The 18052-nt window shown below is 41.5% G+C and overlaps 1 protein-coding gene and 1 non-coding gene across 3 annotated transcripts in view; both read right to left on the bottom strand.

The window, feature by feature from the left end:
• Positions 1 to 54: 54 nt before the first annotated feature.
• Positions 55 to 18052, bottom strand: part of LOC128095666 (tripartite motif-containing protein 30A-like) — a 24349-nt gene continuing 6351 nt past the window's right edge. For both annotated transcript variants that reach the window (XM_052714853.1, XM_052714852.1), the window contains exons 2-8: positions 11924 to 12390; positions 10394 to 10489; positions 8531 to 8761; positions 5612 to 5634; positions 3366 to 3466; positions 3113 to 3139; positions 55 to 2873 (exon numbers count right to left, since the gene is read on the bottom strand). In XM_052714853.1, the coding sequence (XP_052570813.1) occupies positions 2269 to 2873; positions 3113 to 3139; positions 3366 to 3466; positions 5612 to 5634; positions 8531 to 8761; positions 10394 to 10489; positions 11924 to 12334 (1494 nt within the window). In that variant the 5' untranslated portion in view covers positions 12335 to 12390 and the 3' untranslated portion in view covers positions 55 to 2268. The remainder of the gene's footprint in view (positions 2874 to 3112; positions 3140 to 3365; positions 3467 to 5611; positions 5635 to 8530; positions 8762 to 10393; positions 10490 to 11923; positions 12391 to 18052) is intronic.
• LOC128095782 (U6 spliceosomal RNA) lies at positions 1423 to 1528 on the bottom strand. The gene has a single exon (XR_008213386.1). It is a non-coding gene; the product is annotated as a U6 spliceosomal RNA (small nuclear RNA).

The following is an 18052-nucleotide window of genomic DNA, read 5'->3' as shown; positions in this document are numbered from 1 at the left end:
AGCCCCAAAACAATTATTGAAGAGATATTTAAATAAAAGAAGATCGGACAGCTCTGAAGTTAAGAATATTTATTTTTAACAAACAGAAACATTTACAAATAGTGAAAACAGAAAAAAAAATCTGGGATTTTGCAATCTAGTTATTCCATTTCTTAAAACAAAGTAGAGTAGTGATTTTGAAGTAAAGCAATATATATTCTTTATTTTCTTAATGGAGTCTTACTCTGTATGAGCCTGCCTTCAAATGCATAGCAATCCTCCTGCCACAACTCCCCCAGGTGCAGGGATGGCACAGATGTGCTACCACACAAAGTTCTGATACACATCTTAATAATCATTTATTTTAGTCACAGTGATAAGGACCGTGCCCCCCCCCCCCAATGGAATAAGACACCATACTGGACTGCTGAGACAAGGCAAGTCCCTAGTAATACTCTGTTGTTTATGTTTTACTATACAGTGAAAGATAAATTTGCCAGTATTGTCATTATTACTAAAAATAATCTGAAAATCACAAAATTTAGTACTCGATAAGGACCAATATATGACAACACAAAAATTACCCTTAAGTGTGAAAAAAAAAGAAGCATACAATAGCCATGAGAAACCTAGAGTGATCAGATCATGATAGTAGTTATCTAGGGACTAGGAATCAAGACTTGGGGAAAGCAATCCTTGTTCCCCATTTGCCCGTGGCTTCATGGGACACTATAATACAGTGTATATCTTACGGTAATTAACAGAGTAAACACTGAGATACTTCAGTGGATGCTCTATACTTAGCGAGTTTCTTTTTATTAGAAAATTGTATTTGTTTATTTTGTGTTTATGTATGTGTCTGGGCCTCTATATGCCACAGCATGTGTGTGGAATTCAGAAGACAGATTGTAGGAGTATGGGTTCAGGGGATCAAATTCAGGTGCCCGGGCTTGGGGACAAGGTCTATTACCCACTGAACTATATTGCCAGCTTCATATTTATTTTCTTACATTGGCTTGAGGCACCTGCAGTATTTACAGCAAAATTATATACAAAAAAGAATAAGCACATCTGTTAAGTATGTTATTCATGCTGGGACTGCTGGCATGTTTAGAACCAGGACTCTAACTTAAGTCCTCTGGATACACATGGTTTACTCTCTCTCTCTCAATCTCTTTCTGTCGTTCTCTGTCTCTGTCTCTGTCTCTGTGTGTGTGTGTGTATGTTTGTCTGTCTCTCTCTCTGTTTTAGGACATTAATGTTCTTCAAAAATATGGAACATGTGCCAGGCAGTGGTGTCACATGGCTTTAATCCCAGCACTTGGGAGGCAGAGGCAGGCAGATCTCTCTGAGTTCGAGGCCAGCCTGATCTACAAGGAGAGTTCCAAGACAACCAGAGCTATACAGAAAAACCATGTTTCGAAAAACAAATAACAAAAACAAACAAACAAAAGGAACAGCATGAATTTGTGTGTCATCCTTGGGCAGGGGTTGTATTAATTTTCTGTTATCATTCTACTTTTGGTAGACATGCTGCCTAAGTGAGCACACCATCTACTTCAGTGTGTATCATTTGTGATGTTCTCTCCTTAATTCCTTGATGAAGAAGCATCATGGTGAAAACAGCCTACTCTAAGGGTGCACTTCTTTTTTGTTGTTTTTGTTTTTCAAGACAGGGTTTCACTGTGTAGCCTTAGCTGTCCTGGAACAAGCTCTGTAGACCAGGCTAGCCTCGAACTTACAGAGATCCTCTGTCTCCCAAGTGTTGGGATTAAAGGTGTGCACCATTACTGGCCCGCATGGGTGCATTTTTTAACCATGAACTCCTACATATAATTTTCAAAATGAATGGACAAGTTGTTAAAGGACTTTCTTTAATCTTCTTGCATTGATGAGTAGAATGGGGTTATAGAGATATAACGGAGTCAAGTGGCTCAGTGGTGCAGTTCTTGGGATTCATCTTGGGCATAGAGAATAAAAGAAGAATTTGGCAGCAGAGTTATCTTACGTAGTGAGGACTCAAATATTTGCCCTTGAACATATGGGAAATGATTTACTATTCTCACCAAAAAAACAAAAACAAAAAAAACCCAAGGATCTGAAGAATATGGCCCAAAGAAATGAATATATCCTATTTACCAGTGAAAGATGTTCACAGAGAAAGACTAGAGACAGAAAAAATATATATATAGGTATATATATAAAATAAAGGGTAAAATGGTGTCCAGGAGTTCAGGCATATGAGATACACACCAGAGCCAGAGGCCCTACACAGAAACAGATGAAGGTTTATGAGTCTGACCAGCACACTGTCATTGGCTCTGAACATCCCATAGGATTAAAATATGGGAAAACCCTATCAGGAAAGGAATTTGCACAGAATCTATAGATGAGAGTCCCATGGTGGGAAATATTGTAAAACGAGAGGGTGCCAGCTGCATAGTCAAGGAAAATGCCAACACGGCAGGGAGGGACCATCAGAGACAGAGTCAAGACGCTGGGCTTGCGTGTGAAAGCACACTCCTCAAAGGCATTATACACGCACTTGTTCCACAGCCCTATAACCCAGAAGCCATATTTAGGTTGATAATGTGAATCATTACTAATACCCAAGCGAAATAAGGGATCTAGGCGTCTTTCAGCATTTGAACGAAATACTGGATTGAAGAGGTAGCTTCCATCACTCAACCCCAGAACCCAGGCACCTTTTCCAGACACATCTACTTCCCAATAATGTTTTCCTGACTGGATAGCTGGGTAGCCCAGAACACCTTCATGATAGCTCTCACCCCCAGGCGCAAAATTTCTTGTTTGACGGTCTTCATATCTTATTTGTCTCTTGTCCTCGGTAATGGCAATGTTTGGATTGTTGTTCTTAACGAGTGTCACTTGAACTGCACAAAAATGACAGGAGTGAGTGTCATGAGGACAGGAAACAGCCTTATTTGTGATATTATGAATAGAAGTTTAAGAAGAAAATGTGGAGGAACTTGATGTAGAAGTCACAGGAGAGGCAGAACATTGCAGAAGCATACAACATATTCTGGGAGAAGCAACATGAGGCCTAACAGAAACACAAGCTCTGCAAGACAGTGAGAAAGGAGTGGCTTATGGTGCTGTTTTTTCTCCTTACCCCAGTAGCGTTGGGCCTCTATGAGCTCTGAAATGATAAAAATTCACAATATTAAATGCAAGCAAAGGTACTCTAAAATCCATTTCTTCTCCAGATCAGGGGAAGAGTTGAAAACCATAATAGGGTCAAAGATGAATGGTCATTTCCCATCAGAGATGGTCAAATCATCAGTACATGGTATCTACTCTTCCTTGTCTGTATCTAGAAAGCACTAGACTCCCAAAGGCAAGTCATGTGACATAAGTCTCCTCACCTTGCAGCACCTGCAGCATGCCTCGCAGGTCAGGGGCTCTGAACACTCTTCTTCCTTCCTTGGGGATGGTTTTGGACTTCGTGAGTGAAAAACTGTGACTCCTGGGGATGAAAACAAGGGATGAGCCGGGCGGTGGTGGCGCACGCCTTTAATCCCAGCACTCGGGAGGCAGAGCCAGGCGGATCTCTGTGAGTTCGAGGCCAGCCTGGGCTACCAAGTGAGTTCCAGGAAAAGGCGCAAAGCTACACAGAGAAACCCTGTCTCGAAAAAACCAAAAAAAAAAAAAAAAAAAAAAAAAAAAAAGAAAACAATCGACCTCCAGTCCCTCTTAATGACCCCCAACCACCACTGACCTCCAGTCCCTCTTAATGTCCCCCAACCACCACTGACCTCCAGTCCCTCTTAATGTCCCCCAACCACCACTGACTTCCTCTCATTTCAAAACAGATTACTTGAGCTCTCTTAAGGATGCTGAAAAGGGTAGCCTGCCATCTGGGGATCTGAAAAATATTATCATGTGCTCTCCAACTTACTTTCAGTGTGATATTGGGAAGAACTTACATTCTCAGAATCATGGTTCTTGCTTTCTAAAATTATTTTCTGCCACTCTGCCTCCTTGAACTCACAAGAGACGATAAAATAATAAATCTTAAAACAAACCAAAACTAAGGTACTTGGGAGAAAATGTGTGGAAAAATATAGGTTTCTTCTGTATCCCAGAATCTAAACAATATTTATATGTATAATTCAGCTATTATTTGGCTTAAAAGGGCTAACTGGAAAATGTTAACATTTTTACTATTTTCTACAGAGAAAATATTTTCCAGTTTCAAATAACCCTGGACTTTTGAATTATAACCTGTTTTTATGCTCAAGCTATTTGTGTATTATTTCTCCTGCAGTTATACATAAAATGTTTTTACATTTAAAAAAAGGACCAATACTATAGAATTGTATTACATGAAATATATAGAATATACAAATTCATAGAGACAGAAAGATTAGCTGTTATCTCAAGATGGAGAAGAAAGGAATATAGAGCAATGATTTCCCAAGTACAGAATTTCTGTTTTATGTGATGGAAAAGCCCCACAAATGGACTATAGTATCAGGACATAATATCATGAATGTAATAAATCAATGCAATTAATGTAATTAATGAATATCATAAATATAGTTATCGAATGAATACTGCTAATGTAATCAATGAATACCACAAATGTAATTAATATCATGAGTGTAATTAATGAATATCATGAGTGTAATTAATATCTTGAATGTAATTCATGCCACTGAATTATGAACTTAAAAATGATTACAATTGCAAAAAATAAAAAATAATAATAAAATAAATCTTAAAACAAACCAAAACTAAGGTACTTGGGGAAAAATGTGTGGAAAAATATTTTCATGAATGTGGGTTCTTGGATCAAACAGCAGGGTACAGAACCCACACCTGGGTGCTCAAGGCAAAGTGTGGGAAATACACCTGGAAAAGTCCAACATCTTCAACACCTTTAGCTAACACAGAGAATCGCAGATAATATCTGATTTTTCAGACTCTTGTGGAAAAATTATGAACAGTTGGAGAAGATGAGGACATCAAACTAATATTAATATGATGCCAGTGTCTTAGGAAATTCCTTGGTGTGGCCATGTGAGTGTGCTATCTAAACCCAAGGAGATCCTCTTTCCACTGGAGAGTATAGGATAGAAATGGATCAGTTGGTCACACCTGTATCAAAGTGACATGTGCAGAGATTCAAGACTATTTTTTGTAAATCTAAATACTTCCAGAAAGACTGGATGTCTTCTAGTCTCAGGAGAAAATAGTGTGAACATACAGGAATTTTCCCAATGGACAAGTTTGTGTAGTTTGCAGACATAGAAGACACATGTCATCTACCACAAACCAAGCACCTGTTAAATCCAGATCCAGAGCCACATGCAGGCACATTGGATGAGTAAAATGCTGAAATTACAATGGAGTTAAGAGTACCCTAATCTTTTTATCTCAAATCACACTACTGAGCCGAATAGGTCCCCACAACTCATTTCTCTACCATAGACTCTAATCTGTTTTCAATAGTGGCAAAACACTCAGTCCCTGTTTTTTGTTTTTTGTTTTTTTTATCAGAAATTCAATACTACATGTAAATTGCCCCAACCTGGGAGAAATTATGTTTTGCTTGAAAACTAAGTCATTCTTACCACACAGAAAAACTGCCATTGGCAGCCATACATACCATTTTATGATGCCATCCACACCCTAGATAGGAACAGAAAAAATGGGAGTTAAGACTTCTCATTAAGATGAGAACCCTTGCAACTGAAACGGAAAGAAAACAGTCATGATAACACACAAGGAGCCATTTCCTGCAAGTGACAGTTTGTAAATGAGCTGATTAAGGCAGCAGAGATCACTGTAGGGAAGCAAGCAGCTTCCCCACAAATGGACTCCCAGAGCCAAGTCCACTGCCAGAGTGCACACAAGCTGGAAAAATGAAGCTGCCTGTGGCAAAGCAGCCAGCAGCTCCAGGAAGTGCTGCTCCTCACATACACTGGACCCACAAGACCAGAAGACATCACGGTGGGGTGCAGGGGTCTGAAGGAACCACTTGAAAAGGACTCAGAACCTATCCTTCCTCACACACCAGAACACAGGGAACATGTGGGCTGCAGAGATCTACACAGTACCAAGTAGAACCTTCTAGAGTCAAAGGGATCTGAGATGTTCATCTTTCAATTCAGTATAATTCACGTCAATGGTGTTCTTTTTACTTATTTTTCTATCATTATATACTCCACTCTTGCATACACCTCACTGTGGTTTGGCTTTTATCTGTGACTTGCTCAGTTAGGCTTTGAGATGGTTCCTTCGCCACACAGTCTACTCGATCACATTCTTTGCAAGACTTTTCACCCACATCTCATAGGCTTCCCTTCTTATTCCTACATTTTTTTTCCTTTCTCTCATTACTACCTCTCCTGTTTTAACTTCTTTTTAAGTTTCTTCTATATTTTATTTTATGTGTGTTTTGCCTGCATGTATGTCTGTGCACCACATGTATGTTTGCCTGGTGCCCATGCAGGTCAGAAGTGTCAGATCTCATGGAACTGGAGTTACAGAACTCACTACGAAGATCATACTGGCTGGAATTTGTGACAATTCTCTTGCTCTGTCTCCAAAGAGCGAAGAATACACGTGTCTGCCAGCATAGCTGGTTACAGTAAACAAACATAAACTAAGAAAGCGATACAAAATGGTTTAAAAAAAATCACAAGAAAACTAATCATTTCAATTACAGCTAAATTCTGGAGTTAAAACATGCCATCCTAGAGTCATTTGCACAGTCCTGTCTCCTGAAGCATTATTCCAATAGCTGACAGATGGACTCAATCTCAGCAGCAATCAACAGACAAAAAATAATGCGGTACACGTACACAATAGATTACGAGATAGCTCTTATAAGCGAGGAAGTACTACCATTTGTGGTAACATGGATGAACCTACAGAGTCTAGGTCACATGAAACAAGCCAGGTTCAACTAAATAAATACTGCATGAGATCATGTGACCACATGGAAGGTACAAAAACTGATCTCATAGGAGACTAGAATGGGAGTAGACAGAAGTTGGGTGGGGGAAAGCGGGACAGATATTTCTCAAAAGATAAATTTCTAGTATTGTAAAAAGTAAGTACGGTGAGTGGGTATAGTAAATAATATATTCTTCAAATTACAAAAAGACTCAAACTGTTGCCATCACAAAAAAAGCAGAGTAACAATGTGAGGTGATGCATATGTGAACCAGCACCATGTAGGTATTCCATAATGCATGCATATTGCAAAATACCATGTGATATATACATTTTTTTAATTAAAATGAACACAACAGGAAAGTGAGAAATTGAAAAGATGGTGAGGACTTCCTATAACCAACATTGCCTATAAATTTTACAACTTAGATGGAAGAAATACATTCCCATGGAGACATAGAAAACCAGAATATGACACCAAGAAGCTAACTCTGGGCTGGCAAGATGGCTCAGCGGGTAAAGGCTTTCACCATACAAGCAGATGGACTTAAATTCAAACCCTGAAATCATGTAGAGGATGAAGGAGAAAACCATTTTTCCAAAGTTGTCTTCTGACCTATCCACTGGCACATAAATAATACACACACACGCACACACACACACACACACACACACACACACACACACACGTTTTTGTGAGACAGGGAGACAGGGAGACAGGGTTTCTCTGTGTAGCCCTGGCTATCCTAAGACTTGCTCTGTAGACCAGACTGGCCTTGAACTCACAAAGATTCACGTGTCTCTACCTCTCAAGTTCTGGGATTAAAGGTGTGACCACCACCACCTGGTACATAAAATATTTTTAAGAAGTATAAATGACCTAAATAAATGTGATATAAAATAATATAAAAAATTTACACTTCTTTAAATAGCAAAACAAAACAAAAACAAAAACAACATGCAGTTGCTTAATTGATTGAAATACTTTTTTAAGTAATGTCAGTTCATTCTTTTTAACTTTTATTATTATTATTTTATACGTATAGACATTTGCCTGCACATACAGCTGCACAGCACTAGCATGCCTGGTACCTGTGGCGGTCAGAAGAGTGTGTTGGATTCCCCTGAACTAGAGTTACAGGCAGTCTTGAACTATAATGTGGGTGCTGGGAATTGAACCCAGGCACCCTGGAAGAGCAGCCAGTGCTCTTAATTGCTCAGCTACTGCAGATAGGGAAAGCCTCACCTCATCCTATGGTGGACAACATAAACATCTCTCGTAACTGGAAGTTCCTTATTTACCAGTGACTAGATGGAGTTGATAAAAGTACTTGAACCACACACAGCTCTGTAAAGAGCCAGTGCCATAAATGCCCACAAATTCAACAGATCTCCTCCCCAGCATTTATCTTTTGTGCTGCACTTGATAAACTAATAAAAATAGAATTCCACTCCTTGCCATCCATACATGCAATGATTCCCCAGTCTCTGAAACTGGTACAGGACAGAGTTCAGGGAGGGCCCAGAGAGCCCTACTGTCCCCACCAGGAAGGTCACAGCAGCTCAGAGGGAGGGAAATGGCTTCCAGGTCCTGACTGTCAGATGCTGGGACCTCCTGCAGTCTTACCTGCAGCATTTCCATGGTTGAGCACTGCAAGTGACGCTCCACATCTGAGATGAGGTCTCCTAGCAACTTGCTCTGCTGGGCATGCTTATTTTCAGACTCTGCTAGGCTGTTCATAATGGCTTCCTTCTCTTGCATCAGCTTCTGCACCTCATTCTTCTCCTCAGAGTCCAGGATGTCTCCCAGTCTTCTAAACTCCATCTGAACATTTTCTACATCTTTCTGTATTTGATTCTTCAGAGATAAGAAACGGGAGAATTAAGCCAGGTGGTGGTGGTGCATGCCTTTCATTCCAGCATTCAGGAGGCAGAGGCAGGCGGATCTCTGTGAGTTGGAGGCCTACAGAGTGAGTTCCAGGACAGCCAAGGCTACACAGAGAAACTCTGTCTCAAAAAAACAAAACAAAAAAAGAAGAAAAGAAAAAAAGAAGAAGAAGAAAGAAATGGGAGAATTATTCAGTCTGTCAAAATGTGCTATGTGGGAATTTTTTTGTTGTTATTTTATTTTTTTGTTTGTTTGTTTTCCTAGACAGGGCTTCTCTGTATAGTCCAGGATGTCCAGGAACTCACTGTGTAGACCAGGCTGAGATCCAAACTCAGAGATCCATCTGCCTCTGCCTTCTGAGTACTTGGATTAAAGGCGTAAGCCACCACCTCCAGGTTTTGTGGGGGAGTTTTTATGAGGAATGGAGATTCAGAAAAGGAAGGGAGTCTTAGGGAAGCATGTATAACCTTTTAGTGTCTGTTAATTATTCCAACACCAAGACCTCAGGTCATCTTTACCAAGACCACCTAAACCAAAATGATACACCAGGCTATGATTCAGCTTTCACACAGCTGTCCGAGATGCTCGTTCCTGCCTGTAATAATCCTCATTCCACTTTTTAAAAAGACTTTAGGGTTGGAGAGACAGCTCAGTGGTTAAGAGCACTGGCTGCTCTTCTGGAGGACCAGGGCTCAATTCCTAGCAACCACACATTGATTCACAACCACCTATAAATGTAGTTCTAAGAGATTTGATGCCCTCTTCTGACCTCCATGCTGGCAAACACTCATACACATCAAATAAAAATAAATAAATCTTTAAAAAAAATTTAAAAAAATACTTTAAAAATGCATTTATTTTTATTTATATATTTATTGATTTATTTTATTTATGTGTGTGTTGCCTGCCTGCATCATATGTGTGCCAAGTGCCCACAAGAAGCCAGAAGAGAGGATTGGATGTCTTCAGAACTAGTTATGGATGCTTATGATCTACCATGTGGGTGTAGGGAACCAAATTCAGGTCCTCTGGAAGAGCAAAAAGTACTCTTAACCACTGAGCCATTGTTCCACCCATCCTTGGTTTCTTATTTTGTTTCTTTGTTTAAATGGGGAGAGAGGGATTCTCACCCTATAGTCCTAGTTGCCTTGGAACTTTTGATGTACACTAGACTGGCCTTGAACTCAGAGATCTGTCTCCCTCTGCCTCCCAAATGCTAGGATTAAAGGCATGTGCCACCACACCTGCATCTCGTTCTGCTCTTTAACTTCCTGCAGAAGCTGAACGCTGAGTACATATTCATGATCCACCCATTCCCAAGCATCTTCCCCAACAGTCATAGCTGCAGATAGCACCAGAGGAGTGAGATCCAGGACTCAGTGCCCACTCTCTCCAGACCCCCTCCATGGTGTCAGCTCCCCAAATAGCCAGGCTCAGTTGTGATGCACTCAGTGTGCAGCCCCAGCTCCAAGGGAACAAGTAGAGAGGACTAATCAAGGCCTCTTGTCCTCATCAACTACCAGGGAATGGAGACCCAGGGAGCTTCTTGCCCAGGTCCCTCCCAGGCATCAGCCGAACTCTTTAGGAAGCATCCCCACTTGCCTCCCAGAAAGTTCTCTCCTTTTGAAGGTCATCTTTCCAGTTCTCCAATTCTTTCTTGTCTGCCATCAGCTTTTGCAAAGCTGCCTGGAGCTTCCCCTGTGGGAGAGGAATTGCAGCAGAGTCAAGCTGTGTGCTTAGTAGGACTGCTGTTCCTAACAAAAGACCAAGAAACCCCTCTGGAAAGAAAGGAAGCCTAAGACTGCTACGGTTCTTTAAAAGAATGTGATAAGAATGATGTACATAACACATACATACATACATACATACATACATACATACATACATATATTGTTTTATTTTTGGTCGGTTTTTGTTTTGTTTTTTGTTTTTTCGAGACAGAATTTCTCTGTGGAACAGCCCTGGCTGTCCTGGAACTTGCTTTGTAGACCAGGCTGGCCTCTGTAGACCAGGCTGGCCTCGAACTCACTGACTGCCTCTGCCTCCAGAGTGCTGGGATTAAGGTGTGCGCCACCACCGCCCAGCTACACATATGGTTTTTATCTATTATGAACAAATAGATAGTAAACACTAAAAAGAAGGCAAACAGGGACAAAATCAAGTTGGTCTCAGCAGAGTTTACAGAAACAGAGAGAATGGCAACTAAAATCTAGGAGTTGGAAAACAGGAATAAGGTCACCATCAACTCAGAAAGGTTCCCTATCCTCTCAATTTCTTTTAAAAAGGTGGTCTCAAGCCAGGCATGGTGGTAAATGCCTTTAATAACAGCACTCAGGAGGCAGAGGCAGGCGGATCCCTGGGTTTAAGACCAGCCTGATCTACAGAGCAAGTTCCAGGACAGCCAGGGCTGCACAGAGAAAAACAAGCAAGCAAATAAACTAATAATACGGTGGTCTCATTATGTAAAGAATTCTTGTTCCTCTTGCCTCAGAAATGTTGAGGTTATAGGCATCTGCTATCATACCTGGTTAAACTGATTTTTTTTTACACTAATATGTAAAAAAAAGAGGAAGCTGATAGCAAGGAAAGAGGAAATTCGGTGTAACGACTCACCTCATTTAGTCTTTTTAATTAACTAATTAATTGATTTTGCATGTGAGTGCACCTGTGTGTGTGTGTGCTTGTGTATACCCACACTCATGTCACCCCAGGTATATAGAGGTCAGAGGACAACTTGCAGGAATCAGTTATGGCCTTGAGTTATGTGGTTTCTGGGTTCAAACTCAGGTCATTATGCTCAGCAACAAGCTATTCAGCCATCTCTCCAAACCTCATCTCATTTACTGTGATAGCTAAAGAATAATCAGAGCTTTTCTTGGACATAAAATCCCAACAGTATATAACAAGCTGTAAAAACATTTGCTCTAGTTCTAGAGTTTGAGCCCAGGTAGATTCTCTTATGATTAAGCTCAGTGGATAGTCCTATTCTTTCAGGCCTCAGAAGGCAACAGGATGGAGGAAATCCCAGGCCTCTATTCCATGATGATCAAGTAACCGAAGGGTTCCAAGAAGTAGAGATTTCACGGCAGGTACTGTTTCTTACTCTGTTTCCCACACCCTCCCACTTCTTACCTTGTACTCTTGGGCCACCTCTTCGATAAGAACTGTTTGGTGACCACGGTGCTCCTGAGATCGCTCACAAAGCCAGCAGATGGCCACCTTGTCCTTCTCACAGAAGAGCTGGAGTTTCTCTCCATGCCTTGTACAATGAAACACCTTCTGCTCCTCCTCTGGGCTGGACTTGAACTCCTTGATCCTCTCCACTATATTGGCCAAATGTCGATTAGGCCTCAGATTCTCAAACAGGTAACTCACTCGGCACACAGGGCAGGTGAACTCTCCTTTAATAGACTCCCAGTTCAATGTGATGCAGGCTCGGCAGAAGCTGTGACCACAATCAGTACTCACAGGTTCCACCATGAGGTCCAGACAGACAGGACAGGTCACCTCCTCCTTTAAATTCACAATGAATTCTGAAGCCATAGTTGCTGTGATCCTGTGTCTGCCTGTCCTGACTTCTGACCCTGCTGCTCAGGTGCCTGCATGATTTAGAAGACAAAAAGGAGGCCAAGTAAGAAAGGGAGGAACAGAATGAACACTGTGCAGAGATCAAGGATGGGCCATGACCACAACAGTACAAGGCCAAGAAGCCAGGGGAGAGAAACAATACAAGCAACTAAGATAAACATGCAGAAGTAACATGCATCTAAATATTTCCTAATGTTTCATATCCTAAACTGAATTCTTAGAACAAGGGCCAAGGAAATAGTTCCAACATAGAGCACTGGCCTAGAATGCACAGGCCCAATCACTGCACAAACAAAATCAAAATAACAAATACTTAAAATCAGAAATAGCTGGGCGGTGTCTTGGAACCCTATGTCTTCAGAACTATCATTTGCCCCTGGAAATTCCCCCTGAGCCACTGAGATTGCCGTCTTCCCCCAGGAGCCACCATCTCTGTTCAGCATCCCACCTCCTGAGAGCAGAGGATTCTGCCACCCTATCTTCCACTGCATGGCACTGCCAACCACACTGTTCCAGATCTCTTGGGGTCAGAGCCACAACTGAGGTCCTCACTGCTGTTGTGCACTGTCCACTCCATAACGGGCTAGCACAGCCTTTCACTGCTTTTGTCCCCACTGCTGTAACAGATTATGTGAAACTTGGTAATTTATAAAGAATAGAGATTTATTTCTTACAGGTCTACGACAGAAGAAGTCTAAGACTGAAGGGCTCACCAGATAGGAGTCCTTCATTTTCTTGTTTTTGTTTACTTTTGTATATGCATTTTTTTTTTAAAGGACAGAATCTCACTATGTAGCCCTGTTGGCCTGGAACTCACTAAAGAGGCTGAACTGGCTTCAAACACTCAGCTGCTGAGATCATCTTGCTGTATCACTTCATGATGTGAAGTTGAAAGGAAAGAGGAGATGTGTGCAACCAAGGGTATTTGAAGTGAGGATGCCAAACTCATGCTTTCACCAGGAATCAAACCCATACAGGAGTGGTTATTCCTACAACAGTCACAACAGTCCTCTCAGGAAGGCTAGACGCCTCAACTTTTAATTTTGAGGACTAAATTTACTATCAATTTTAGTGGGCAGAGTCAAAAAACATAATGTGTACCATTCTGAGCTCCCCCCGCCTCCCCGTGAAGTCCAAGCTGCCAACATGCCCTGCTACCCAAGGCTGAGCCTCTAGAGATCTTTTTCTTTCTTTCTTATTTTATTTTTCTTTTATTTTTTTAATTGAAAATAGATTCTTCTCTCATACAATACACCCAGACCACAGTTTCCCTTCTGTGAACTCCTGCCAGCTCCCTCCCACCTCCCTTCTCCCTCAGATCCTCTTCCCCTCTGTTTGCTCTTCAGAAAAGAACAGGTCTTCAAGAGATAACAGCCAAACACAACAAAACAAGAATAATAAGACAATGCAAAAGCCCTCATATTGAAGCTGGACAAGGCAACTCAATAGGAGAAAAAGAGTCTCAAGAGCAAGCAAAAGAGTCAGAGATACACCATTGTTAGGAGTCCCACAAAAACACCAAGCTAACAGCCATAACATACATGCACAGGACCTGGTGCAGACCCGTACAGGCCCCATACAGGCTTCAGTCTCCATGAGTCTATATGGGTCCTGCTTAGTTGATTCTGTAGGCCATGTTCTCCTACTGTCTTTAACCTCCCTGACTCCTACAACCTTTTCTCTCCTTCTACTCAAGAGTTCCCTGATCTCTGAAGGGAGGGACCTGATGCAGACCTGATTTAGACTCTCTTTCCGCATAATGTCTGGCTGTGCGTCTCTGCACTTGTACCCATCTGTTGATAGAGGAAGCCTCTCTGATGACAAATGAACAGGCATTGATCCAAGGTCTTTAGCTGTCCAGTCTCCAGTCCCCCGGCCATCCTGGCAGTGTAGGCCAGTGCTCCCTATCATGTTTGGGCCTCAAGTTAAATCAGACTTTGGTTGGCCACTCCCACAAGTTCTATGTTGTTGTTTGTTTCTTGCTCTTTTGGGGGGGCCTGCCACCCAGCTCCCAAATAAATCACACACAGAGGCTTATTCTTACTTATAAATGCCTGGCCTTAGCTTAGCTTGTTTCTAGCCAGCTTTTCTTAACTTAAATGATCCCATCTACCCTTTGCCTTTGGGCTTTCCCCACTCTCTTACTTCTGTAAATCTTCCTCTTACTCTGTGGCTTGCTGTTTAGCTGGGTGGCGGGGTTGCTGGGCCCTGAAATCCTCCTCCTTCTCCCAGATTTCTCCTTCTATATATTCTTTCTGCCTGCCAGCCCCACCTATTCCTCTCTCCTGACTATTAACCGTTCAACTCTTTATTAGACCATCGGGTGTTTTAGACAGGCACAGTAACACAGCTTCACCGAGTTAAACAAATGCAACATAAACAAAAGTAACACACCTTAAAGTAATATTCTACAACAGTTCTACACCACCATTGCCCCAGCACATCTTTCAGAAAGAACAGATTGTAGGTTGAGGGTTTTGTGGCTGGGTTGGTATCCAGGTTTCTCTTTCCTGCAGAGTACCTTTTCGTGCTTAAGAGAACAGAACATAGGGGTAGAGGCTCTATGTAGGAACCAGCTCACCCTCTCTACATTCAAAGAGCTGTGTCGATGTTGTCCTCCTTAATGGGGCCCTGCTGCCCATTTGTGGAGAGCGACCCTCTGTCCTAGCATCATCCTATGTTATTTAGGGATCTCCACAGGACCCTCTTGGCCAACAAGAACTGAATGCAATCCAGTCCACGAGGGGAAGCCTTGTCTGGCTACAAAAGTTGGCCAGTTCAGGTTCTGTACCCTCCAATACTGTGAGTCCTCACTAGGGTCACCCTCATAGAGTCCAGGAAGTTTCTACTGCATTAGGTTTCACATCAATTCTAGCTGACTCTTCCTCCCACAACATGTTCCCTCCCACTCCTGCCCTCAGTCCACCTGCAAAAATCTATTTCATATTCCCTTGCCAGGGAAATCCATGCTTCCCTCTAGAGCCCTCCTCTTTACCTACCTGCTGTGGGATGTTCTGTATGGCAAATGTGTTGCTAATTAGTCAATAAACAAAACACTGATTGGCCATTGGCTAGGCAGGAAGTGTAGGCGGGACAAGGAGGAGAATAAAGCTGGGAAGTGGAAGGCTGAGTCAGAGAGACACACTGCCAGCTGCCATGATGAGAAACAGCATGTGAAGATGCTGGTAAGCCACGAGCCATGTGGCAAGGTATAGATTAATGGAAATGGATTAATTTAAGCTGTAAGAACAGGTAGCAAGAAGCCTGCCACGGCCATACAGTTTGTAAGCAATATAAGTCTCTGTGTTTACTTGGTTGGGTCTGAGAGGCTGTGGGACTGGCAGGTGATAGAGATTTGTCCTGACTGTGGGCCAGGCAGGAAAAGTCCAGCTACACCTACCCTCTCTGGGTCTGTGCATTGTAGTTTGATTATCATTTACTTAACAGTTAATATCTACTTATAAGTGAATACACACCATATTTTGGCTTTCTGGGACCTTACTTGGGATGATTTTTTTTCAGTTCAATCCATTTGTCTGAAAATTTCACATTATTTTTTTAACAGCTGCATAATACTACATTTTGTAAGTGTACCACATTTTCTTTATCCATTCTTCTGTTGAACAACATCTAGGTTGTTTCCAGTTCCTGGCTATTATGAATAAAGCCTCAATGAGGTAGGATGAAGTGTTCTTTGGGTATATGCCCAAGAGTGGTATAGCTGAGTCTTGAGGTAGATCAATTCACAACTTTCTGACGAACTGCCATATTGATTTCCATAGTGGCTAAAAGTTTGTACTCCCACTGGCAGTGGTGCAAGGTTCTCCTTGCTCCACATTCTTACCAGCATGAGCTGTCAACTTGTGGTTTTCTTTCTAGCCATTCTGACAGGTGTAAGATGGAATCTCAAAGTAGTTTTTGTTTGCATTTCCCTGATGGCTAAGGATGTTGAACATTTCTTTAAGTTTCTCAGCCATTTGGGATTCCTCTGTTGAGAATTCTGTTTAGATCTGTACCACATTTTCTAATTGGATTATTTGGGATTTTGATACCTAATATCTTGAGTTCTTTATATATTTTGGGTATTAGACTATGGTGATATTTTATTTGTCCTGAAATGTGATTTTATTGGTATGTTAATAAATATAGTTGCCTGGAGGTTCAGAGCTAATAGCAAGCCATAGTAGAAGTCTGGCAGTGGTAGCACACGCCCTTAATCCGATCACATGGCAGGCAGAGTCTGTGTGTTCAAGGATACAGCCAGCATGGAGACACAAGCCTTTAATCTCAATACCAACCACAGAAGACCTGGAGGTCTGTATAGACAGGCAGTGACGAGGAGGTCATGTGGTTGGGTTTACAACCAATTAGAAGGCAGAACAGAAAGTCAATAAAAAGACAGATACACAGGAAGTAGGTCTCTTTTGGAGGAGAAGGACGGCAGCGGCAGCAGCGAGGGGTAAGAAAGGGTTTTAGTCTCAGCTCTTAGCTACTGCTCTGACCTCTTGTGCTTTTAACTCAGCATTTGGCTCTGTGTTTCTTATTTAATAAGACTGTTACATCTACATTAGACTGGTATCAGATGTGGAGTTGGTAAAAATCTTTCCCCACTCTGTAGGCTACTGCTTTTATTGTCAGTGTCCTTTGCCCCACAAAAGCTTTTATTTATTGACAGTGTCCTTTGCCCTACAAAAGCTTTTCAGTTTCCTGAGGTCCTATTTGTTAATTGTTTATCTTAGTGCCTGTGCGATCAGTGTTCTATTCAGAAAGTTGTCTCCTGGGCCAATGCATTCAAAGCTATGCCCCACTTTCTCTTCTATCAGGTTCAGTGTTTCTGTTTTTTTGTTTTTTGGGTTTTTTTGTTTTTTTTTTTCGAGACAGGGTTTCTTTGTGTAGCTTTGTGCCTTTCCTGGAACTCGCTTTGTAGACCAGGCCAGCCTCTGCCTCCTGAGTGCTGGGATTAAAGGCATGTGCCACCACCGCCCGGCTGTGTTTCTGGTTTTATGTTGAGGTCTTTGATCCATTTGGATTTAAGTTTTGTGCACGGTGATAGATATGGGTCTATTTGCATTCTTCTACAGGCAGCTATTCAGTTAGATTAGCACCATTTGTTGAAGATGCTTTCTTTTTTTCCATTGTATATTTCTGGCTTTTTTTTTTTTAATCAAAAACTAGGTATCCATAGGTATGTGGATTTATGTCTGGGTCTTCAATTCAATTCCATTATTCAACATGTCTATTTTTATGCCAATACCATGTGGTTTTTATTGCCATAGCTCTGTAGTACAACTTGAAATCAGGGATGGTGATACCTCCAGCAGTTCTTCTATTGTTTGGGATTTGTTTTTCCAGATGGAGTTGAGAATTGTCCTTTCAAAGTCTGTAAGAGTTGTGTTGAAATTTTCATAGGAATTGGTTGAATCTGTAGATTGGTAAGATTGCCATTTTTTACTATGTTGATCCTACAGATCCATAAGCATGGGAGATCTTTCCATCTTCTGATACCTTCTTCAATTTCTTCAAAGACTTGAAGTTTTTATCATACAAGTCTTCCACTTGCTTGTTAGAGTTACCCCAAGATATTTTATATTATATGAAGCTATTGTAAAGAGTATTGTTACCCTGATTTCTTTCTTAGTCTGTCTGGCATTTTGTATAGAGCTCTTTTTCATT

Source organism: Peromyscus californicus, unplaced genomic scaffold (assembly GCF_007827085.1).
Source record: "Peromyscus californicus insignis strain IS unplaced genomic scaffold, ASM782708v3 Scaffold_4__1_contigs__length_199733344, whole genome shotgun sequence".
NCBI classification, from domain to species: domain Eukaryota; kingdom Metazoa; phylum Chordata; class Mammalia; order Rodentia; family Cricetidae; genus Peromyscus; species Peromyscus californicus.
This window is presented reverse-complemented; position numbering and strand designations above follow the sequence as displayed.